Genomic DNA, 25,073 nt, shown 5'->3' on the forward strand with positions numbered 1-25,073 from the left:
CCTATGGTGTTGGGAGCTTGTGAATTCAGTGTCGTATGACATCCCTTGGGCCATTTTCTTCCTCAGCCACAGGTGGCATTTGCTCAGGTTATCCCGAAACCCTCACCTTGCAGCAACTCCGTTCTCTTTTCTCGATGAGCATCCTCATGGCTCCCCCAGGCGCTCCTGCACACTCCTACCCCTGGTCTCTCCTCACACTAGGACCCTTCCTCTCGCCTGCCCGCCTCCCCAGCGTGGGTGCAGCCGTGTTCTCCCCTCCCCTCCTCCTGGCTGCCCTGCGTGGGCCTGTGGCAGCACTGGGTGCTGCGAGTGTCTGCTCAGGGCTCCGTGGTGGAGGGTGGGTGGGAAGCACTGGGTTGAGTGAAGGGCCATGGGATTCTTCTGCACAGGGCTCCTCAGAGCCTGAGTCCCACACCTATATGACCACCATAGAGAAGGATGTTCTTGTCCACTTGACACATCGGGGGTAAATGCAGGGAAGTTTCAGAGCAGGGTGGCAGGATGTGCTGAGTTGCTTTGGAGAAGGTGCTATTAAGCCAACCCTGGAAGGAGTCGAGAGGATGGGTGGAGGTGCCGGAAAGGGGCTGGCTCAGGGAGCATGAGGAGGAGGTGGCAGGTGGGCCGTTTTGGGGACAATAGTGGAAGGAAGTTAAAGTGTGCAGAGCTTTGCCTTATGCAAGCCAGGGTGAAGCTACGGCATAAAATATGGTGATATGTCGGGGCAGAGGCATCTTTGTGAAACTCCTCAAATCACACGTCATCAAGCCAACAGCCTATGCATCTGACCCTTCTTAATTCATGAGCATCTAATTGAATACTGGGCTTCTGGGAGGTCATCTGTGTTTTTCTTACTGTTTTTATTGGTTGGTTGTTGTTGGACGTTTTGTTTTTTCCCCCCATTTTTATTTCCGAAGTAGATGCAGTCAGAGTGGATAATTGAAGATATATGGATGGTCTAATACCATTAATACTTAAGAAATTGCTGAAGCTGACAACAAACATGTGCATGTGTATTTTTCCTGTTTCTCTGAAGTTGACAGTTGCTCATATCATGTCCCTGCTTTCTGTAGGGCTGGCAAAGCGAGTCGGTGCACGTCTGCTCCTGGCCTCCACCTCAGAGGTGTATGGAGGTAAGTGGCTAGGGCTTCCCCGTCTCCGCCATCACAGGCTCCTGTGTCCCTGCTGACGCACATCCTTGGCGCCTGGATCAAGGCTCCTTGGCAATGAGGACCTGCCACTCATGGTTCCACAGAAGTGTTTTGCGTTCTGCTCTGAGAGAACCCCAGAAATCAATCCATTGGGGATTCTTGACCAGCTTAGCTGGTGCATGTTCTTTAGTGTAAAAAGTGTGTGTCATGAGCTGACCCCAAGAACTCCGTGTTGGCCTTGAAGCGTGCTCGGCGAAGGGACTCTTACCAGTTCCTCACTGCTGTGTAACCATTTCTGGAAGAATCTACCGTTTCTTGTAGTGCCAAAAAACTCCAGGGCCTGTCCTGCCAGCTTACAGCACTTCACCGCCCCCTCTGGGGAGTGGTGAGGCTGACACGTTCTGTCCAAGTGGACATCCATCTGGCCCCAAGCCACCCAGCGCGGGCTGTGGGAGCACTGCCCACTGGGTGCAGCAGGAGCCAGGCTTGGCCGTGATGGAACTCACTACTTCATGTCAGGAGACATGGGAGTGGAAGGGCAACATGGGAAGAGATGTGTTTTTATTAACGGGAACCAAATGGAAAAAAGCCTGAGAAACAAATTCCACTGCATGCAGTTATGTTCTTTGTGCTCCCTATGAAAAGGTGGAGCCCTGTCCACTTCGCTGAAATCTGTAGGTTAAAAGGGCGGAACTGCCCACAGTCCCCTCCCTGCTCCCCGGCTGCTTAGGAATAGGTAGGTGCATGGGCTGGAACTCTCCCCTCCCTGTCTGTCCATATCAAGACTGCAGGGGATCCGCAGGTTCCCCACGGGCACTGGACGGTCCCCTTTGCTCCTCTGATGGGCTTCACACGTCATAGAGGAGTGGTGCTGACAGAGTCGGGCTGTGTCTGCGTCAGATACTGAGATGCTTGAGTTCTCTGCCCGGGAGGGCACGGTGGCATCTCCACATCTACGCCTTTCTCCTCCCACCTCCTTTATCTGCACATTGGGCGATAGCTGTGTTCCTCGGGGTAGTAAATGACCTCAGGGCCTAACTCGGGGGATCCGGCTGGTGCTCTGCTTCGAGGTTTCTAGCTGCTGTAAACTGTGCACGCTGATCTTGGCTGAGCAGAATGGGAATGATGGATCCTGATTAGAAAACCTGCGACTCTGGCCCTTGCCTTTTGTGATTTCAGAGTGATCCTGTGCGGGGACTTTTTACAACTGTGCGTGAACCTCAGGCACCCTGGGCATTTCAAGGGGTGGGTGGGTGTATCCAGCCTCTTTCTCATCATTTGCCAAATTTCTGATCATCTTTTTGAGTCTGGCTGGCCCAGCCCTTGTGGAAAATCCCCAGGAAAGGCCTGACGTGGATCCTCTCATATCTGTGTGTGTTGACGTCACTGGTTTTCTTTTCTCCGGCAGTGTTCGCCTTAGACATTTTCTCTCACTGTACAGTAAAAACATGCACTTCTTCAGGGAACTTTAACCCCAGCAGCAGCTAGAAAAGTCTGCACTTGCCCTGAGCTGCTGCCGCCCTTTGGAAGGGGTGCCCATCCAGGCGGATGGCCAGCTGAGGCATCTATGTGTTCATGTCCCATCCCTCACAGGTCCCCTTGTTACCCATAAGCCAAAGTCAGACTTCTGCTCAAGATGTACAAGGAGTGGATTTGTCACAAAGGTTCCTGGACCTTGTCCAGATTTCTTGGCAAAGACGTACACATTTTATACCACAGGTGTATGTGGTTGTGTAAAATTCCTGGTGTACTAGATAAATTAGTTATTAATTCACATTCCAAAAACATGCTTGTGTTAAAGAATTTGTTACTGGGTTTTCTTAAATAGTCATTTCCCCGGTACATCTTAAAGTGTGATTGAATTACACACCAGAAAAACAGGAATTGGGAGCAAGCAGCCGTTTGCCCTGGGACTTCCCACCAGCGCTGGGCCAGACCTGTGTCACTGAGGTTCTCAGGTCTGTGCGGCGGATGGCATATGTGGAAGTTGTCTTCCACAGGGATGCTCTTTAAATGTTTTCAATAAATGCATGCTTTGCTTTCATTACGTATTTTATAAATATAAGTTGAACCATATGTCCCTCCACATAGGTTATACTTAAGTATAGTTTGTATAATAATTTAAAAGTTAAGAACAATTTATAGGAGAGAGGAAAGGTTTAAACTGGCATTTGATCTTTTAACTTTTTTCCTGTAAAATGTGTATTAACATGAGACGTAAGAGCAGCGCATCCCACTGGAACAATGAATTCTCTAGATACCGATCTTTCCATGTGGACAGTTTGTTTTGGTCTTCCCACAGCTCCTTTTTGTATCATAAATACTCAGTGTTCATGCAAATGAATTTGAAACAAAGGAGGAATGAAAACAGTATCATTTCTCCTCACAGACCCTGAAGTCCACCCTCAAAATGAGGAGTACTGGGGCCACGTGAATCCAATCGGCCCCCGAGCCTGCTACGATGAAGGCAAACGCGTTGCGGAGACCATGTGCTACGCCTACATGAAGCAGGTGTGTGAGTGTGGGGCGCAGACACGCAGAGCCGTCCCGAGTGTAAATCACTAGAGGAATGAACTGTCGGGATTACCTGCCAGGGTGGGGCTGGGGAAGGTGGTCCACTGTTATAAATTAGTGGTATTAGCAGCGCTTTTCCTTTCAAAGTAAAGATTTTGGGGAGATGAACTCCTAGCTTTAGGAAACTGTGGCATGCGGGGAATTGCCCACCAGCAGGTAGAATTCCCTCTGTTTTCCTGCAGCCTCCAAATCAGGGGACTTGGGTTTCACTTCCAGTTACCTGATCAGGGGAAAATGAGTCACGGTTGCTTTCATTTGGATCTCCTTAGGGGCTTCCATTCACTGTTCTCTCCTGCATTTCTAGTCACTCATTGCTCTGCAGGGGACTTTAACAGATCTGGTAGTGTCCTGTCACAGGTTTGCTCCCTCTCACACTGTAGCTGTCAGAGCCCACAGACTGAGGCAGAGGACCTGGTTCCCGCCTGGCTCTGCTGCCGCCTCATCCTCAGAGATGTGGCCTGACCTCCTTGGGCACTCTGCTCTGACATGGGGCTCAGTGCACTGTCCTGCCTGCCTCAGGGCTGTGTGGGAGCCAGTGAGACCTCCAGACCTGGCCCAGGGGCTAGGCAAGCCTGGCTAGTCCATCCCGTTGGTGGTGACTGTCCTGTTGTGTTTGGACCAGCGCTCTTAGCTCATTGACATGCCCTTTATTAGAGGAAGGACATGTGGACGGGACAGGCTGTTGACAGATGTGTGGTAGCCTGTGCTCTCAGGACTTAAAGAGGAATGGGCATGTGTCCTTGGGCCCAGGGTCCCACCTGCAGGTGAGCTCGGAGTTCAGAGGCTGTGGGCTTCGTGGGAGGGGAGAGGTGCTCCCGCGTGCCTGGTGCTGAGTGGCTGATGGCTGGGTGTCCCTGAGTCTTTTTTTTGTGTGTGTACAATACCAACATTAAAGACCCACAAAACAGCCTTGTGCTGATGTAAGTATTCAGGCCTTCCTGTTTTATTTCTTGGCCAGAACTGCTTTCTAAGCTACTTCGTGCAGTTGGCTTAGAGCAGGGGTGGGGAATGTCGAAAATCATTTGGTCTGGCCCTGCCAACGCCTCACCGAAGAGAAACAGTTCCAGCCATCACATTAGGAGTGCATTAATTAAATGTTTGACCAAATATAGCAGGCTAATTTTTAAGCTGATTATTTTGTATGGCCCGAGAATGATGTTATAAATATCTAATGGCCCTTGAAAAAGGGCTCCTCACCCCTGGGTTAGAATAGTCATTTATTTTTAACACTAATCAGTTTTAGAAAGGACATGCCTTTGTCATTTTTGAGCCTAGAGTATCTTGACCCCAAAATGTAAGCTGGTCTCCCAGATACATAGCACAGCCCGTAGGCACGTTGGCACCTCAGAAAGCTAACCTGAATGCTGAGGGACACATGATTGCATTTTATTTCACAGTAAGTTTGAAGAGGATTGCATCTCTAAGCTGTTTTCTTTTGCTTTCAGTCTGGTATTTGTCAGTGAATTTTTACATAGGTATAGCTGGTTGGCAAATAGGACATTTTTATTGAACTTTCAAGTTTTATTAAATGGTTAATAGTGTAACTTATTAATAATTTTGTAAATATCTATATTACCTTAAGCTTTGAACTCATGATAATTACAGTATTTAGTAATGATACAGCCAGCATTTACTGAGCACCGACTGTATGCCAGGCACTGGAATGGCCAGGGCACACATTCCACGCATGTTAGCTGGATCAGGTCATCTGTGGGTGAGCTCAGGAGTGTAGCGCCTGGATCACTCTGGACCATCAGCATTTACACTTCTGCTCATGTGGGTCTCGGAGGACTGACAGCATAGGTGGCATTGCCCTGGGAACCGGGACACAATGTGCCCATCGGAAGGCCCTGTGTGGACTGCAGTCTTGCTACCTATCCCTGACAGGAGCCCTGTGGGGTGTCTGCCAGCCTGCCACCCGCCATCATTGTGAGGGATGCAACCAGTTGAGGGGTGACTGCTGTGGAATGTGTGGCACATGCACCACGTACAGGAGGCCCTAATGTGATGGCTGAGTGGAGGAAGTCACCCCGTGGTCAGGTTCACAGTGTGCGTGTCCGCTGGTCTCCGGGAGGCTCAGCCTGTGTTAGGGCTCAGCCTGTTGAGTCTCCCCTCATTCTCACGGCCCCTTTTTGAGGCGGGTGTGGGCCGCCCACTTTACAGATGGAGGAGTGGGCTCCCAAGCTTGTTTCCAGCTCCCTGGCCTACAAGCAGAGCGTAAACCCATGCCTGGCAGCTCCCAGGGCATGCTCCTTCCTCCCGGCCATCCTGTGGGCCATCGGGGCTGAGGAAGCTGGGTGAGCAAAGGAGATGCAGCTCCGAGCCCAAGGGCCCTGGGGCTCCTTTGATGCACAGCAATGTCGAAGGGCCCAGGACAAGCTCCCAGGCGCATGCACTGCTCCCACCACCACTGCTCCGCCGCGTGCCAGTGTCACCTCACAGGTCTCTGTGTGCTGCCTTCCAGGATGGCAGCTTTTAGGAGGAAATTCAAAACTTGAAGTGACACTGTTCATGCTGTCTGTGGGTTAATGAAAAAAATGACCCGAAGGAAGGATAAATCAGGTGGGGTCTACGTCTTTAATTAATTACTTTAATTAATGCTTTAATTAATTAACAGTTTTTATTTTTTATGCATAATAACACATCCAGTCTTCAGTATAAATTGTTACTTTATCTGTCATATGGTGTGTAGATGTATTTTACTCTGAATCAACCTAGTACCTAAGAATTAAGAATATAAACAAGATAAATACAAGTAGGAATAATCTCTTTATAGAGTTTCTCTTTTCCAAAGGATTCTCTTCTGAGTTTCTCTTAGTGAAATATGCTTATGTATTCAAAACAGAATTTGATTTCCCAGGAAAAAAATCTATGGCACGTATACATCTTAGAGACATCTATATATCATAGAGGCTCCCTTGGGTTTTCTTTCAGGGGGGCAATGAAATGAGGTGGAAGTGGGATCAAAGGGCATATATAGCATCTTTCACGGAAACCTCAAACTTGTCACAGAGGAATTAAATAGTGGCTTCTGTGTGCACTGGACATGGTGGTTTTGTCAGTGTGGGGACTTCTCTAGTGTGCTTGGTGTGTGTGAGCTCACAGCCCAGCAGGAGCCTGACACTCTGCAGATCTGTGGCCCACTCCCTGGGCAGGGCCACAAACAGGCCACCATTCATAAAACCAGACCAGCAGAGCAGAGAGTCACCTCGCCCCATGGCCCTGAGGGAATGGCTTTGTTCATTTTCTGGCATCAGAATACTTAAAAAATAACATAGTTGGTTGTGTACCTTATATTTTAGTTTTAAAAAGACACTCAGCAGGCAGCTAAAACAAGTCTAATGTTCTTTTGGTAGGATTCACACCCAGAGGGTGAAGACCCTGTGGCCTGGACCTGCCCAGCTCTGCGCTGGCTCTCTGGGCACCCCTCTCCTTGCCTACTTGCCCCCTAGAAATTATTCCCCCTGGCCTCGAAGTGGCTTAGCCTGTTGTGCAGCCAGCACTCAGGCCCGGTGATTACATCACAACTGAAGCAGGGCTGCTGAGGGAGATTGCTAGGCAGATACATGCCACTGTCCCCTGACCAGGTGGCCCCCCTCTGCCACCACCACTGAGAGGGAATTGGAATGTTTCAGCACCTAAGAGCCTTGCTCAGCAAAGTGAGCTCTGCATTGTGTGATGGCCCCAGTCTCCCCAGACAGAGTCCAGAGCCTGACGGGATGTGTTGAGCGGCTGCAGGGGAAGTGAATGGGAGGTTCTGCCTCAGGGCTGCAGGCTGTGTTGCTTTAGGGAGGTGGACGTCACTCTCTCTGAGGCCCGAGGCACACTAAGGAAGGGTCACAGAGCAGGGCCTGCCAGACCTGGGAGCATGTCCCATTAGTTCTCTGTCCCATGCCCAACAGGTAAATCCACCCTGGTGCCTCTTGGGACAGGCTTTCCACACGGTGAATGGGGAGGGATGGTCCTCCTGTGAGCACCTGCTCTCCCTGTGCGCAGCCTCTCTGTCCACCCCCCACCCTCAGTCAGTGAGGACACTGACACACTCACATTGCAGTGTCCTCTATCCACCCTGGCACCCTCTGTCAGTGAGGACACTGACACAGTCACACTGCAGTGTCCTCTGTCCCACCGGTACCCTCTGTCAGTGAGGACACTGACACAGTCACACTGCAGTTTCCTCTGTCCCACCGGTACCCTCTGTCAGTGAGGACACTGACACAGTCACACTGCAGTTTCCTCTGTCCCACCGGTACCCTCTGTCAGTGAGGACACTGACACAGTCACACTGTGGTGTCTTCTGTCTCACCAGCATCCTCTGTCAGTGAGGACAGTGACACAGTCACACTGGTGTTCAGGGCCTGAGACAACTCTCCAAGGAATGGCCACACAAGAGAACTGTAGAGGGAGAGCCATTTAACCCCTGCTGGTAACGTCTCTCCCTGGGAGATGTTGGGGAGGGAGGAAGCCCTGTCCCTTCATTGTCCCTCCTGCCCCCCAGCTGCTCGCCCCTCCTGCCTGTGACAGGTGCAGAAGAGAGGTGTTTGGTGCCCCCTCTCCATCTGGGGTCACTGCAGCCTGGCCACTGGTTCCAAGTGCAGTCGTTAGAGTGATCCTAGGTGCCTGGTGGGAATGTTTCTGAGATGCTGTACACGGGCACCGCTGTGCCAAGGTTCAGGGTAATTAGAGAAAGAGGTCAAAGTTCAAAGGCAATACCAGTTTAGAACCGTAGCCTGGAGATAGACAGGAATGACCACCGTTTCAAAACAGGTTCACGTGTTTCCTTTTAACTTCTGTGATGAAGGGAGGTGGATATTGTCCCCGTTCCAAAGAGCAGGATCTAAAATCTGAGAAATGAAGTGACTAACCCAGGAATGGGCAGCTAATGAGGGACAGGGCCTCATCGAGGGCCTGCAGGTATCCTGTCCCCCTACCGCCCCCAGGGCCTCACACGTGCATTCCATGTACTCTCACCTGTGAGTGCCTCAGGTGCTTGCCCACGAGACATTCTGGGCACCCGTCCTCTCTGGGTCCCCTGCTTTCATTCCCAGGGCCTCACACTTGCGGGGATTGTGCTGGTCCCTGGTACACCTCTTGATGCTTGGAGACATGAGTGAGTCACGGCTCCCACATGGGACAAGACCACAGACATTGTGGAACCAGCCAAGCTTGAGGATGACTCAGCTGCCCTGCGTGTGGCAGGCCCCTGGCAGGGCGGAAACAGGCACCGCGTGGGTGTCAGCAGACGGTCCCCGCTGGAGGGGTGTTGAATGTGAGTGAGCAGTTTGTGTTGCTGTCGGGTCCTTGAGAGGAGCAGCTCCCTGCAAAGAGTCCTGGGCTTTATCCTGGGAAGCTTGCTTTGGGTCCTGGCCCTTTCCTTAGCTGAGATGGGAGTAATTATTCCTCCCTCCAAGATGTGGTGCCAGCGGACCACTGCCCTGAGCTGCGCGGGTAGCTGCCTGCTGTCCACATCCCACCCAGGGCTGCGTGTCAGGTAGCTGCGGCTGCCTGCTGAACCGGCACCGTCCTGACGCTGCATGAGCGGCGAGCGGTCTCAGCTGCATTGATTCGATCTGCAAGGTGAGGTGGAATATGGAGCTAGTCTTGGCGCAAACTGGGCTTGAGAGCCCGAGTTCTTGAGAAAGCATTGTGGCCGCCTGTCTGCAGCTGCCCTGTCCCAGGCATCCTGTGTCGCCGAAGGTGACGACCCAAATGGGAAGATCGAAACAAGCAGGCCACCTACAGCGGGCCAGGCCGTGCCTGCAGAGCCCTGCCATGAGGAGCCGGTTTGGGGCCATTGTTCCTGAGGGAAATGCGGCCAGAGGGTGAAAGCGTTGGGTTCACTGCAACCCTGCCAGCCCCTGACATCCTGCCAGGCCCGTGGACTTGACTTTTACAAATTCGCAGAGGATTTTCTGGCCTCTTCTTAGAATAAAGCCCTATTTATCCACTTCTGATTCTTTCCTTGTCTTAACAATTAAATGCAAGTGGGTACTTCGGAGCTGTTTTTTGTGAGTTCAGCACCTCTGCCCAGCCCCTGCCTCCCTCCTCCCTCCCCGTTTTGGAAAACTCTCTGTTCAATGGAGAAAACGTCAGGTTCCTGGGCCAAATATAGCAGCTCGCACCTTAGTCCTAAGAATCTGAAAAGTCCCGTGAAAACGTTATAATGTATTGCTGGGAGGAAGTAGCAGAAATGTAGTGCTTTGGTTTCTAAAAGTTACTGTGTGCTGGGTCTATCATTCTCCATCATTCGTGACCATTTCCTGCCTCAGCACGTGTAGGGGCCGCACACCAGGGCCGCAGATGGGGCGCTGTGGGCAGAGGTGGCCGGCCCGGGGCCCCCGCCTCCTCAAGGCTTTACATGGGCCCTTGGGACCCTGCAGCTGATGGCTTTTAGCTCACTATCTTGGGGCAGATTCTAGGCTGCACACGCCCCATTAGCTAAAGGTCCATTTGGCTCCCAGCTTGTGTGAGAGTTTAGGTGGTAAAGTAAGAGAGTTCTTGGAAAAGCATTGTTATCACTGAGCTGTGCTGAGGGTAATACAAGCTTTGTTTTATAACAGCCCTGCAGGGGAAATGCTGTTCCTCCACTTTCACTGTGTATAGGGGAGGGTAAGTGGCAGGCCAGGCAAGCCATGGGGCTAGGGGCTCAGTGCCCGCCCTCACGCCACCATCCCACCTGCCTCGGATGCCCCGAAATGTACGTCTGTGGTCTGGTGGATCCAACAAGTTAGAAGCACATGTGCCGGGAAAGCCATTCAGAGTTTGTTATAAAACATAAAAATCAGTTCATGAAATTAACAATTAAACAAGGTAGTTTAAAGAAGGCTTTTAGGGTTTAAAAAATATGCTTTCTTGGTTACATACTTAAAAACTTGCTTTTCCTGCCCTGGCAGGTGTGGGCTCGATCCCCGGCCAGGGCACGTATGGAAGGCAACCAATTGATGTTCTCTCTCTCCCCCTCTCTGTCCCTCTCCCTCTTTCTCTCCTTCTCCCCCTTCCCCATTTTTGTTGTAATAGAGGCGTGTTAAACAGTGTGGGTGTGTGCCTTCCCTGGCCATTCAGCTAAGAACCAGCATTGGGTGCCCTGTTGTCTTTAGTTTGGGATGGAACAGACTGGGGTGGGTGGCTCTTTAAGAATGTTTGTGTGTCCCTTCTTTCCCAAGGTAAAGCACTCTTTTTTCCTCAAATCAACTATTAAACATTCACTGACATTTAAATCTCTATTGAGGGCACAGACTGGGTAGCTCAGTGGGTTAGAGTGTCGCTCCAGTGCGCCAAGATTTCCAGTTTGATCCCCGATCAGGGCACATAGGAGAATCGACCAGTGAAGGCATGAATAAGTGGAGCACCAAATCTCTCTCTCTCTAATCAATCTATAAAACATTTTTTAAAATGTTTATTGAATGATAAATTTGCAAAAAAAAAATGTGAAAAAATAATTAAAGGATGAGCATAACATGACCCCATTTGAAAAATATTTACTTGGAGAAAACATAGAAACACTGTTGTGCAGTGTTCAGAGGGGTGACATGTTTGACTTTCTCTGGTGGGACTGTAGTCTTCAGGTGTGTTCACAAGGCGCACTTTGCACACAGTAAAAACAAAACAGCCATTTTTGTTTTGGAATGAAAAGCAGAGCATTTGCTGACGTGTCTGTGCAGGGCACCGGGAATGCCACCGCCTCCCTGCAGCAGGACATGCACCTCACTCCCTCTCTCCCTGTTCCAGGAGGGCGTAGAAGTGCGAGTGGCAAGGATCTTCAACACCTTTGGGCCGCGCATGCACATGAATGACGGTCGGGTCGTCAGCAACTTCATCCTGCAGGCGCTTCAGGGGGAGCCACTCACGGTAGGTGCTGGCCTCAGTGGCCAAAATAATTTGAAGCCACCAACAAGCTGATTCAGGGAGTCACATTCCTGCGCCCTTAGTGGCCAGGAGGGGAGGTGCATGCATAGGATACAGGATACAGAAGAAGGGATGACCAGTGTCACTCGAGTCATCTTGCTTTCCGAGCCCACCGGGAACATAAAGCTGTGGGCTGTGGGCATGGTCCACGACCCAGGCCTTGGGCTCTGCCTGCCTTTGCCCGCCTGCCGGCAGAGAGCTTCCCGGATGCTTGCTTAACCCACTGGCTGTGTCTATGCTCCGGGTCACCCAGGTCCCGATAATGGACCTGTGCCTGGGTTGGTGTGGGCAGTTTTCTTGGCAGTGCTGAGCAGCACTCCCTCTGCCAGTGGTCTCCACCTGGGAGCTTCTGGAGCCTGGTGGGCACCTGTTGGGCCAGGGTCTGGTTCAAATGTGTGGCGAGGATGAGGCCCCGCTGCTCAGTGCCCTCAGGCACCCCCAGCCTGCTCTGCCAGGGGTTTGCTGAGTAAGTTCGGGTGGCTTTCTCCGGTTTTGCAGAACCCTCAGCTCCTCTCTCCTCTCCCTGCTTCCTGCCTCCACTTTGCTCTCCGCTCTGCGGCCTCTGTGAGAGCTCGGTGTTTGGTGGGACTCAGACTAGTGAATGTCTCGGTTCCCTAAAAGCTCTGCAGGGTCGTTGTCAGCTGAGTGTATTCCTGAGGGAATGGGGCTGTAGAGACCTACGTATCCTTCTGTCCACATATCCACCTCTCTCTTTCTCTGAAAGTCAGTTACTGTTTCTGTTCCTGGATCTTTACCTGTTAACTCCGCTCACAGCAAGTCAGTGGATGCAGGTGATGCTGCCCCATCTTCCCGGTAGTGAGACGGAGGCGGGTTGCATAGGCTGCCCCCACTTGCAGCGAGTTTGAGCTCAGAGCCTCTGCTCTTGGTCATGTTCAACTCTTCTTAGGGGTGTTTGCTGTGCTGCTACCAGTTTCGAAAAAAAAGCTTTGCCAATTTAGAACCAAAAAGGGATGTGGCTTCCCCAGGGCAAGACATGGTTTCCAGGTGAGTTTTGTTTAACACAGCATAGGGAAGAGGTGAATTCAGACCCTGGCTTGCGGTGCTGAAGCCCAGCCTGCGGTCCCACCTCCACGCTTAGGAAGTGCCAGCCTGGTCTGTGCCTGGTGCCCGAGGGCAGGCACACTGTGGCCACACTGGGCCCTCTCTCTCCCACACCACGTTGGGCCCACCGCATATCCTAGTGGCCTTGCCCCGAGTGGATCCAGGCGCCTTCTCGCCTACTCCCACTGCCCCTGGTCCGTGCTTCCGCCTACTCCTTGTTGCTGTGGCCCCTTAACCACTCTGATTCTCCCCCCAAGTCCTTGACCCAGCAGCAGAGGAAGCCCTGAAAGAGAAGTCAGGGACTCCACGAGGCCTCACATCCCCTGCACACCCAGCCTCCCCCACTCAGCTCTTCAGCCCGAGCCCTTTGCTCCTGCCTGTCCTGGGGGTGCTTTTCTCCCAGGCCATCTCCCCTTTCAGTGGTCATCTCATTGGAGCCTTCTGCACCACTGTAGATAGTGGCCCCCACCTCTCCCTGTGCCCCTCCTCACTATGCTTTTTATTGTTTTCGTTGCACTTCACCAACTGAAATGTTAACTTTCAGCCTCCAGCCCCCGCCAGTGTCAGCTCTTTGACACCAGGGACTTTGGTTCCCGAGGGGCTATGTCCCTGCTCCTGGAAGAGTGCCCAGCACAGGGTGGTATGGGACGAATTGTCAAGGAAATGACTGGGGTTCCAGTGGCCACTCCTCTGACGAACATGTGGTCAGTGACTTGTTCAGGAAGCTGGTGGTCATAGTGTGACCACAAGGTGTAGCTTGTTCATCCTGTGACCTGCTGCCTGCTGCCGAGTTCCAACGTGCTTGCCCTCGGCTCAGCTGTTCTGCTGGTAGTTCCTCAGCTTCAGGGGCAGTCCTGGTGCCCTTTGGCCGCTGTCCGCAGTGACTCCCCTCACACCACAGAGCAGAGCAAACGGTACAGGCCTCTCGAGAAAAAACTTGATTCACCATCTCCTGGCAGCAGCCAGCCCGTGTCAGGTGGGAGAGTAAGTCCCCACATGCCCAAAAGTGCACCCTCTGTGGGCAGAGGTCATAGCCCTGGGGTCTTCTTCTCGCCATGCCAGACTGTGCCAGCAGTGGTCTTCTCCTGACACCTGGTAGGAGGAGGCATCCCCAGGGGGCTGCTGAGAGCGTGCTGTGTCCTCTGTCACACAGGACTCTCTCCCTCTGGTGAGTTCATCAAGCCCTGACTCTTACCCTCCATTCAGTGGAGGAAGCACCCCTTGCTTCTGCCACGAGCTTCTGTGGAGAAGTCTTGGGACAGGGGTCATCCAGCATGATGCTCCCATCACTCCACTTTTGGGAACACTTGGTGTGTTAAGTCATTTCTAAGCCTGAAGACCTCAGTGGTGGCTGGGAGTTCCTTGTTACCTTGCTTTCTCTTTCTAAGCTGTGTAATGTACTTCCAGCTGCTCTTTTTGTGAGGCCCTTTCTTGTTTTATCCCTTGGCAAACTTGATTCTTTGGGTGTGTTAGCGCCTTAAGTCCCTGCTGTGTGGGTGCCTGTTAGGATAACTCAGGAACACAGGACACCTTGGGGTACTGCAGGGCTAGTTCCAGGCCACACAATACAGCAAATATCACAGTAAAGCGAGCTACATAAATTTTGGGGTTCTAGGGACATGCTGAAGTTATGTTTACACTATACTGTAGTCCATTGAGTGAGCAATAGCGTATGTCTAAAAAAAACAATGTGCCTACCTTAATGAAAAGTACTTTACTGCTAAAAAATGCTGACCGTCATCTGGGCCTTCAGCAAGTCCTAATAGTTTCCCTGCTGGAGGGTGTGGCCGATTTAGGGTGTGAGTCTGGGTCTCTGTCATTTTAAAACCCTTGCTGTTTTTCCAAAGGAAATTGTGGGGAAGCCACACTTGTAAGATCAGTCCAAAGTCAGCGTTTTATTTGCCCCTCGTGCCGACAGCGTGGGAACGGAAGTGATTCCGAACTTTGGCCCATTGTCTTGCAGAGAAGAGAAGGCTCGTAGGCACGAGAGGCCCAGCGTGGGGTGGTTGGTGCTCCCTGTGCTCTCCCGAGGGTGCTCCCCCTTGCTTGTGGCGGCCTGTCCGCGCAGCGGTTGGCCTCCCCATCTGGGGAATTCCCGAGTGACCAGGCCACCTTGGCCTGCGCACGGTGCTCAGTTGCCCAGGCCTCGTTTCACACGTTCACTGAGCACTTGGATGTGCGGGGCTGTAGTAGGACAAAGGTGAGTCGGCCCGAATCCTGACCCAGGGTGCTCTCGGCCAGGGAAGTTAGGGGGTTAGGGGAGAACTGTTGTGCAAAGGGCAGAGTAGTGCATTCTTTCCTGGGAATGAGCCAGAACAGGTGTCCCAAGGAGGTGGCATCTGAGCTGGTCCCTGAGGGGTGAGTAGCACTGCCCCAGGAGGAAGTAGGTGAGAGGCGGAGGAATGAAAACATCCAGTGAGGCCCTCCTTCCCGCCCCCTCTGTCTTCTACCCAGAGTCTCCTGGGCAGCTCTCAGCCTTGGCCACACATTGGAATGATCCAGGGAACTAGTTGTAAACAAAGCGACACTAGCCTGGCAGAGGCTCTGCAGCCTGGTCTGAGGACGCACCCAGCTGTCCTGATGGGCAAGCTCGGTGGAGGACCAGGTGAGATGTACCCAGTACTGTTCATATAGGTCTGTCACCTGTTGGATCCTTTCCCAGACCCTGACACATAGGACTGACAAAAGCTGACTCTTCCCAACACTGTCTTTTGAGGAAAAGCTTCACATAACTACACACACACATAAGTATTTCTGCCACCTTCTCACCATTGCGCAGTGTCGAAGCACCCACTCGAGGCCTAACTGTCGGTTTCCTCCTAGGTGTACGGATCTGGGTCACAGACCAGGGCCTTCCAGTATGTCAGGTAAGACAGCGGGCCTGCTGCGTGCAGCTCGGCCTGGCGGTGACTCAGCAAGGCTGGCGCAGGCCGGACAGGCACTTCTGTGTTGCAGTAATGCTTCTCACAGCTCTAAAAGGGCCGTGAAAGTTCTTCCAGTTCTCTGATGTGAAAAGTGTACACGCGTGTTCCTGCTTATGACGCCTGTGCTAGCCCTTTACTGCCACCTAGTGCTCTGTAAGTGAACTTGCCCAACTTGAGGGAACTTCAGTTCAGGCCAATTTAAGATTTGGCCTTGATCATCCAACAAACCTGCAGATCCCGGAATCTGACCCATTCCCCCATGGTTTCCAGGATGGATGAGATTGTCCTCATTGAGACAGAGATGAGCCAGTGTCCTGCTTCCGCCGAATTGTGTGCCTAGAAGGCGTCTAAGCTCCTGGTTGAAGCCTCGTGGGGGTTTTCATTGTCCTTTGCTGTTGGGTTTTTTGTTGGTCAGTTCAGTCTGTGACTAATTTAAAATGCAGCTTTGGTTCTGAGCAGACAGTTACCATATAAACAGTTACGTAGACCCAAATGCTTTCCCATGTGACAAAGTTACTGAGAATCCCCTGTAAGTTGGTGGTACCCTAAATTGTAAAATCCAGTTCTACATCTTTTCACTTCTCGATGAAAGTTCCCTGGAATGCTTTTCAGGCAGGAAATACTATTCCTGGTGTTTTGAGGCCAAACCAGGTTGCCATAGAGGTGCTGAAGTGGCAGTGGGGGTGCAGGTCTGGGCAGCCCCCAGCCCTGCCTCAGCCAGAGTGGTCACAGACTTGTCTGACTGCGTAAGGGTCCAGGGCAGAGTCTCTGAGAAATGAACTGCTAGTAAAAAAACCAACTAAATAACAAAAAAACTATTTAAGAACCACCACTATAGATTTTTCCTGAAGGTGTTTGTTGTTTTTGAATTTTCATGTTAAGTGTGAAAGAAAGCTATGAATAAACATATGTAATGATCAGTGTTCCGTCCCCACCCCATACCCCCAGCACCAGCACTCCTCAGTATCTGCCCAGGACAGAGTCTGGGAGTGGTTAGCGGCCCGCTCTGCTGCCCAGTGTTCTCAGAAGGAAGCGGCAGCTGCCCCTTCAGGACTATTTTTGCTTCAAAGCACTTGCCCCAGGCATGGTGTGCTCAGAGCAAAGGAGCAGGACGCGTTTCTGTATCCAACCATATTGTTGGACTTCTGTGTATCGAGCTCCATCTTTCATAATCGCATGTTCTCACCCACCTGCCTCGAGCAGCCCCTACCCCCTCTGGGCTGCAGACAGACCTCACTTGGATCACCAGACTGAGCGTCAGTCTCCTCAGGATCAGAGCTGATGAAAATAGGCGGAAGAAGGTGCTGGTATAGAGCAGAAGTGTCATTTTTACAAAGTAACTTTTTTTTAACAGAGCCACACTTTTAAGCTCTGAACATAAGAAACACACCTTGGTAAGCGAAAATCTGCTTACTTACCTTCACCTTCACGCCAGTCAGCCCACCAGGACTCATTTGAAACCTCCAGGGACCTCTGACCGGTTCATACCAGGTGTTTGGGGTGGGGAGAGGTGAGCTGAAGGCTCAGGGAGTCCGGAGCAGCGTTCTGGGTTATTTCAATGCTTAGTGTTGTTTGCTTTACCTGTGCTTTGCCCCTGTGGGAATGGCACATGGGAATTCTTTCATTTCAGTGTTGTTGTTGTTTTTTTAATCATCTGCTTTTGTATCACCAGCTACCTGGGTTCACATGTCACTGCACTTTCATCAGAAACTAGTATCAACTCCATCCTTTTTGGGTGTTAACTTTTTATTTTGTAATTGTTAAAGGGTATCAGAAATAGACAGAAGTAGAGCACTCAACCCCATCCCTCAACTTCCATCCTGTTCAGCCGTCTGCACCCACCCATGGAAAGCAAGTCCTAGACATGTCATTTCACCTGTGGGTGCTTTAGCATTCTCCACACCCTCTCATGTGCAGGATTTTATTTTGACATCCACTTTTCCATTTGGGTTTTGGTTTTCTTCCGGGAGGTGGCGCGTGTCTGATGCTCGGCGCCTGCGTGCTCAGCAGAAGGTGCCTGAACCGGCCTTCCCTTCTCTCCTAGTGACCTGGTGAACGGCCTGGTGTCCCTCATGAACAGCAACGTCAGCAGCCCCGTCAACCTGGTGAGTACGTCCTTTCCTTCCACTGTCTCCGGAACAGGTCACAGGCTCACTCATTCTTTGTAAAAGCACCAGGTGCTGCTTTATTGGCTGAGACACACTTAGGGCCTGCATGCTTGTTGCTTGCTGAACATGAGAGAGAAAAACTTGCAAATTAAAACAAAGAGATTAAAGTGAAGTAAAATTGTCTGCAGGACATGGGTGAGCAATGTAATGAACACTGAACCAACTCTCTCCACCTGAAATTGGGAAGCACTTTGGTGGTGGTAGATGCACATTTTCTGCGTGCATCACTTTCTCCATAATTTAACAGACAGATAACCTCTATAAGACCTGATTAACTTGCTGATCAGCTATTTCAAGCCACAACTTGCCTGTGCAGCCAGCTGCTTTTTCATCATGACTGGTCAGCAAAGTGTTTAAAATAACTTCAATTAATGTTAATGCAGACACAAGTTATCTCATGACTGGTCAGCAACGTTCGGACACAGAAACACGTGTATACTCATGACCAGTCAACAAGGTGTTCGTGAGGTTTGAAAAGGTGGAGGTCGCCCAGGCTGGTTTGGCTAAGTGGTTAGAGCGTTGGCCCTCAGACTGAAGGGTCCCTGGTTTGTTTCTGGCTAAGGGCACGTACCTTGATTGTAGGCTCGATCCCCAGCCCCGGTCGGGGTGTGTGTGGGAGCCAACCAGTCAATGTGTCTCTCTCACATCGATGTCTCTCTCTCTCTCTCTCTCTCTCTCTCTCTCTTTCTCTCTCTCCTTCCCTTCCAACACTCTCTGAAAAGCAATGGAAAAAATATCTTTGGGTGAAGATTAAAAAAAGAAAAACAAAAAACAAGGTGGAGGTGATTAGGAAAGTTTTCCAGGTACCTCTGTCTGAGCCGCACAGACCACCTCTGAGCTCCCCCGTCGCCTCCTGCGGTCCAGAGTCTCTGTGGCGGGAGGATGGTCGGGTTCTTTTCCCGGCCTTGACCACATCTAGTGCTGGTGGCCTTGCTTCCCCAAAAGGAATTTATTCTGTCTTTGACCAGTTCTGGCCGACAAAGTTTTTTCTTCTATTTAGGACTAAAAGCGCATTCCCTGTACGCCCATCAGAGCCCATCTGATGCCTCGCAGTGTGATTGCTTTCTAAAGACGCGAAGGGCAAGGCCGTACCCCCTGAGTCTCCTCTCCAGCTCTTCCAGGCAGAGTTCATGTTGGGCTGCAATCCTCTGGCCCTTCAGTCGCTGTTTGCTGATTGGGGTTTTCTGGTCTTGTTTCAATGGGAGGTGTCCAGCATAGACTGTCCCACATGCAGGGTGTTCTTCTGTTGATGGCAATGACACAAGGGCTCCGGAGTTCACGAGGGACCACTAGCACTACCTCACCTTGACCCCGTCTGTTTCAGGTGCTTCCTGAACGCCTCCTGCGTCCTGTGCGTGTTAGAGCGGGGCTGGCCATGCCTGCTTATTTCTTGGAAACCACTTCCCTCGGAAGCCTTTCCCTGCACTTTTCCTGTAGCCAGCAGTCTTCAGCACATTCCATAGCTGCATTTTCACTAAGTCAGGAGTGGGTTCTTGTGAAATAGGAAAGACTGGGCCTGGAGTGGCCACTGCCTTGGGAGCTGACACGAGGACATGACGCCCTCCGCTGGTGTCTTCTCTGCATGCCCTTTAGGTCGTGCGTGTCGTCATTCCCCTTTCCTTCAGATGCCCTGCTCTTCTTCCTCTTCCTGGGGCTTTTGTACAGGGATCTTTGGGGACTCCCATCTCTTCTAGAAGCACATCTTTTTGGAGTCTGAAGAGCGTCTGCCAGCAGTCCTGATGCAGACGGGCGGCTTTCTGCCCGACTCCCATCGCTCCGCTGTGCTGCTCAGTTAGGCCCGGGTCCCTTCCTGGCTGTGCACCTTCTGGTTGCAGACTAAGCTAAGAAGTGGGGAGTGAGGAGGTTCAGGATATGGAACTGCCATGCTTTACGGTGGCCTCTCATGGTGGGGCCTGCACAGCAGAGTAGGAGTTTGGGAAGAGGAGAGGGGCAGCTGCTGCAGTGTGTGATGGAAGAAGAAAGGGAAAAACGCTTTTCCTCCAATCTCCCAGAGTCTGCTTGCTTATGAACCCTGTCCCTCCTCAGCTGCCCTGACCCTCCTGTGGGTGTGTCTTATTTCTGTCCCAACTTTTGTGGGCGGGTCGCGAGTCCTTTATTACTTAGGTTGCTCACACTGCACCCAGATGAAAAAAGATTCTCTCATGAGAGCTAATTTTGCAGAACCAGACTTCTGCGCAAAGTGACGCTGCAGTTAGATGGGGGAGTTGTCTGCCTCGTAGTTCGCCAGGGAAAGTGTGTTCCCTTTGGACACTCCTGACCTCGCCAAAGGTGTTTTCGTGCCAGATGTTCGTCTGGAGGGCACGGGTGAAGTGCAGCTCTGCCGTGCTGAGGACCATCATCTGGAACAGGAGCCCAGGGACATGGGGCAGGAGCCTGGGGACCTCTGGAGACCAGAGCTGCCCCCCACTTTGAAGTCGTGCATGTGTGGGGGCGGCACGGCATCTGCTGTTGCAGTTACACGTGTAACCAGACCCGTTTCTTCCCCAGGGGAACCCGGAGGAGCACACCATTCTAGAGTTCGCTCAGTTGATTAAGAGCCTTGTTGGTAAGTAGGACACATGCCTTCCTGGGTGGACGTGCCTGCCTGTACCTGTCAGTCACGAAACCTTGACTGGAAATGTGTGATCGATACAAGCGAATTGAATTGGATAAAAAGCAGAACTTTACCAGGAGCTCTTAAGTGTTTTCTGGTTCTTTTAGTAAGAGATGGAAAGATAAAGACAGGTGGAGGTGGGGAAGGAGGGGGTTTGTTCCCCTTCGTAATCGCAGGTGTGTGTGGAGCAGGAGGCATAGCTTAGTTCCCAGTCTCGAGCCCTGATGATGGCAGCTCCTTCTGCACAGGGGACAGTTGTTTGATTTCAGACACTGGCAGTTGGTAGGATTTCAGCCCAGGAGAGAGCCTCACCAGCTGTGTTTCTGACGACTCTGTTCACAGCCCTAGCAGCCTGCCCTGGACTATTGGAGGCAGTGTAGACACTGCAGTAGCCCAGGTGAGGTCTGCTCTTCAGCCATGAGAAGTCTGTGATTTTTCGAGGAGCCCTTGGGTAGCAGACATGCCCTGGGTGTTCCCTTTGTCACATCGTCAGACTTACTGGAGCTCTGGGAAATCCGGCCTTTGTGGGGGTGTCTGTTTTCCAGGGTTGATCAAGAAATTTGAGTCAAGACAAACCCAGATTGGTGTGTAGTTGGCTAGACTGGGGATGAGCGTGATGTGGGGTGTTCTGAAGTGGCTGTGTGGACCCCACACCTAGCTGGTTGATCCCTTGGGGCTGTCCTTCCTGGCACCAGGCTGTCATCGGCCAGCAGTGTTCCCATCCACTGGACAGCTCGGTGGATGAGGAGATGATCTTTCTTAGACATAAACCACAGCGTCTTATGGCTCCAGCAGCTCCATTCAGATGCATTTCCCCAGCTTTTCCATTCAGAACTTGTCCGTCGTGCCCCAGTGAGGACGGGGTGTGTTCAGGTAGCAGCTGGTGTGGGGTGGAGGCCACTGTCTAGAGTGACGCCGGGCCATCTTCTGTAGCAGCACTGGGCATGTGTTAGGAATGCAGACTGATGCCCACCAGGCTTCTGGACTAGATCTGCATTTGACAAGACCCTCAGGGAACCCATGTGCATGTTGAAGTTGGAGAAGCGCTGGCCTGAAACCTGCATGTCCACAGCATAGCCACCATGCTTCTGTGAACAACTTTGTGACTCCCCACCCCACGCCACAGTGGCCGAAAGCAGCAACCGTTTCATTTCCCCAAGATTCCGAGATGGGGCCAGCCTCCACTGCGGATTTCTTCTGTAGGCCTGGCCAGTGGTCCCTGGTATGGCTTCCTGCTGCTGGCCAGCAGGGTCTGGGCCCAGCAAGGATGCTGAACAAGCCAGGCTCTCTGTCCTACACGTGGCCTCCCCAGCAGGGTAGCTGGCACTTAATGTTGGCTCAGGGCTCACTCCTACCAGGCACATAAGTGCCCAGGTCTTTGATAGGCGTCGGCCTGGAGCTGGCCCAGAGTCATTTCTCTGTGCTCTACTGGTTAAATGACTTAAAGGCCAACCAGATTCTGGGCAAGGGCCTTGCCCAGGGCATGACCACTCTGGTGTGCAGTTGGGGAAGCCATGTCATAAGCGACTGTGCCCTGCATTTCACCACACACCACCTTTACCATTTTGGAGTTGTGTTTGGTGGGCACATCTGCCATTAGCTGCTGGTGGGTGGCCTGCCTGGGAGCTGGCAGTGCAGGGCTGGCCCTCAGTTTCACTCTGTCCTATAGAGGTAGAGTAACCTGCCCCTCATGAGCTCTCATGGGGACAGGAGTGCAGTCCCTCAGGCGGCTGAATGACTCCGTGAGAGGTGTGTCACCCACCCTGTACTGTTCGATTGACATGTGGTGAACGTCACATCCCTAGTAGTCCGTGATGCTCTCTTATCTTTTCCTTTTTAAAACAACTCAGGTAGTGGAAGTGAAATTCAGTTTCTCTCTGAGGCCCAGGATGACCCACAGAAAAGAAAACCAGACATCACAAAAGCAAAGCTGATGCTTGGCTGGGAGCCTGTGGTAAGTGGGGCTCGTGTCCTCAGGGACCTGACCATTGGTGGGCAGCCCTGGTGGAGCGAGGTGGGTGTGGGCATCTGGACAGAACAGATACAGGGTTTTCCTCAGGCCGTTACATGCTGCTCATATCATGTGTCTCGTTCTCTATTCCTGGGGAAAGGGCTTGGGCTTACTGAGGTTTCTGCCTTCTTAAAATCACACATGTGAGCACGTGCACACATGGAGTTTCGTCTGTGAAAGCAGCGTTGGGGGTGATGCCGCATGCGCTGTGGGCCTTGCTCGCCTGGTTGACCGGCCTGTCTTCACGTGGCCCAGGAGGTCTCTGCATGTGCAGGGTTGGCGAGTTCCCACACAGGCAGACACCGGATTGGAATGAGAGAGAGGAGGTCAGGAAACGGCGAGCCCACACCTTCCAGCTGTGCTTAGGCTAAGTCAGGCTGTTGTGGCTGCAAGAAGCTGTGGAGTTCTCCTTGGCCTAGAGTGCTCGTCCTCTTGGGCTGTGTGTCCCCCAGGGCAGCACATGGTGGCTGCATTTTTGCCCTTTGGGTCTCAGTTCAAAGGCCGTCTCCTTAGAGAGGCATTCCTGGGTGACCACATATCCAGGAGCAGCCTCACCCTTCCGCCGTCTGCCATGCCTGTGCCGTTCCCTCTTTGCTTCCCACCCCTTACCTCCCACCCCCTTGGGCCTTGCTAGAATGTGTCCTCCCTGAGGACAGAGATGCGGGGCTTGTGTGCAGCAGTAGCCTGAGCAGCCTCCACAGAGCCTAGCACACAGGTGCTCGATAAATGTAGAACCATCCTAGGCGTGGCCCTGCAGGTTGCGGTTCTTCCGTGTCAGTCACAGACATGCGGGGGGAGAGGCACAATCCACAGCTGTCTTATCTTTAGAAAAAGAACGTTATAGGGAATGTAAGGGAGGAAAAATAATTTCCCCTCTACCTTTCTGAGTTCTCAGCTGAGACCCCAGTAATGAGAGATTAACAAGAGAAAAACAGATGTTTATTCACATGTACATGTTAACATGTATACATGGGAGAGACCAGGGAAAATGGTGACTTGGGTGACTTAGAGTTCAGGCCTAAGTGCCATCTCTGTAGGGAAAGAGGAGGGCGATGCAGGCCTTTTAGGGGAGAGTAGGTGATTTTTAAGAAGGATGAATGAACCCTTAAAAGAAAAGATGGAGGATTACGGTAGTTTGTCACAAAGTTTACTTGGTGACAACTCGAGTGTCCTCTCCTATAATGAGTCAGTCCAGTCGCCCGTTGCCCTGTGACCTCACGTCGGCGCTTCCTGTGCTGCCTGAGACACTCTGTTGTCTTGCTCAGTCGCCACCTAGTATCTCATTCTCGCTTTCTCTTAAACAGGTGCCACTGGAAGAAGGTTTAAACAAAGCAATTCACTACTTCCGGAAGGAACTCGAGTACCAGGCAAATAATCAGTACATCCCCAAACCAAAGCCCGCAAGAATAAAAAAGGGACGGACGCGCCACAGCTGAGCCCCTCGTTTGGGACTGCGACTCCCAGTTTCACACTGATGGATGTGTGCTGTCCTCTTTTTTATTTTTTTCTTAAAGAGAGACTTAAACAGGTGTCATGAAGAACAAACTGGAATTTGATTCTGAAGCTTGCTTTAAAGAAATGGATGTGCCTAAAAACTCCCCTCAAAAACCTGCAATTTTGCCTTGCACTTTTTAAATCTCTTTTTATGTAAAATAGCATAGACGCATCTCTGCGTATTTTCAAGTTTTTTATCTTGCTGTGAGAGCAAACGTCGTGACTGTCCTTGACAGTTTTATTTACTGGTTTCTTTGTGAAGCTGAAAAGGAACATTAAATGGGGGTGAAAATGCCGATTTTATTTATAGACGTGGGACCTAAAAAAGAGGTAATGCTATGCATAAAGAAAGAAGAACCTAACAGTGTTGTCGGGTGGGTGGCGCCCGGCATTTTATTCTTCGGTGGATGAAAGAATTCTGTCTGAGAGCTTTACGTTTCTTTCAGTTCAGAATTTTTCCAAGGTCCGGTTTTGAGTTGCAAACATGACTTTGAAATATTTCTGTTGGTTGTCATGATCAGGATATTTGAAATCACTACTGTGTTGTGCTGCGTACTTGGGGTGGGGTGGGGTAGGGGACAAAGTTAAAGTATTCTTGGTTAACAGTGGTTAAATATGCTATTTTAATAAAATATTGAAACTCAACTTTCAGTTTTAAAGGTAGCTGGCTTTCTGCTTTCATTGTTGGATTACTCAGAAAAATATTGGTGAATTTAATTTTAAAAATTCTGAAAACATTTATGTTGGTATACTATAAAATTTGATGAGCTGCTATTGAAAACCTTTATATGTTCCTTGGATTTAGTCTTAGACTGTATTAACTGCTGTGTGGAGATGTCATCAGCTCTTATCAGGGTTGGAATCATTGTGTCCTTACCTGGCAACAGACCAGATGGGGAAAAAGAAGTGCCTTAGACACATTGAGTGAAAACTTCAAGAGCTTTCACTTTAATTAAGAATTCTTTCAAGATGCAGTTTTCAATTTTTGTATTCCTTTTTATACCAAATGGCAGAAAACGTAAGTTAAAGCAGCACATTCAGTAGGCTCTGCACAATGTGGACAAAACTGGCACCGGCACCAAGCATTTGGCCAGAATGCTCGTTTCCATGACTAACTGATATTTTGCCTGTCCTTCAAAATCACCTTGGGATATTTTTTTAGTTGGTGATGTT

General features: G+C 51.1%; 1 protein-coding gene across 5 annotated transcripts in view; it reads left to right on the top strand.

The window, feature by feature from the left end:
• UXS1 (UDP-glucuronate decarboxylase 1) overlaps positions 1–24,543 on the top strand; it is a 91,747-nt gene extending 67,204 nt beyond the window's left edge. For all 5 annotated transcript variants that reach the window (XM_081157200.1, XM_081157201.1, XM_081157202.1 and 2 more), the window contains 8 exons: positions 1,071–1,130; positions 3,538–3,659; positions 11,451–11,570; positions 15,513–15,556; positions 17,658–17,718; positions 20,290–20,347; positions 22,246–22,349; positions 23,711–24,543. In XM_081157200.1, coding sequence (XP_081013326.1) covers positions 1,071–1,130; positions 3,538–3,659; positions 11,451–11,570; positions 15,513–15,556; positions 17,658–17,718; positions 20,290–20,347; positions 22,246–22,349; positions 23,711–23,842 — 701 coding nt within the window. In that variant the 3' untranslated portion in view covers positions 23,843–24,543. The remainder of the gene's footprint in view (positions 1–1,070; positions 1,131–3,537; positions 3,660–11,450; positions 11,571–15,512; positions 15,557–17,657; positions 17,719–20,289; positions 20,348–22,245; positions 22,350–23,710) is intronic.
• Positions 24,544–25,073: the final 530 nt, after the last annotated feature.

The sequence above is a fragment of the Miniopterus schreibersii genome (genome assembly GCF_964146895.1).
Source record: "Miniopterus schreibersii genome assembly, chromosome: 13".
Classification (NCBI taxonomy): domain Eukaryota; kingdom Metazoa; phylum Chordata; class Mammalia; order Chiroptera; family Miniopteridae; genus Miniopterus; species Miniopterus schreibersii.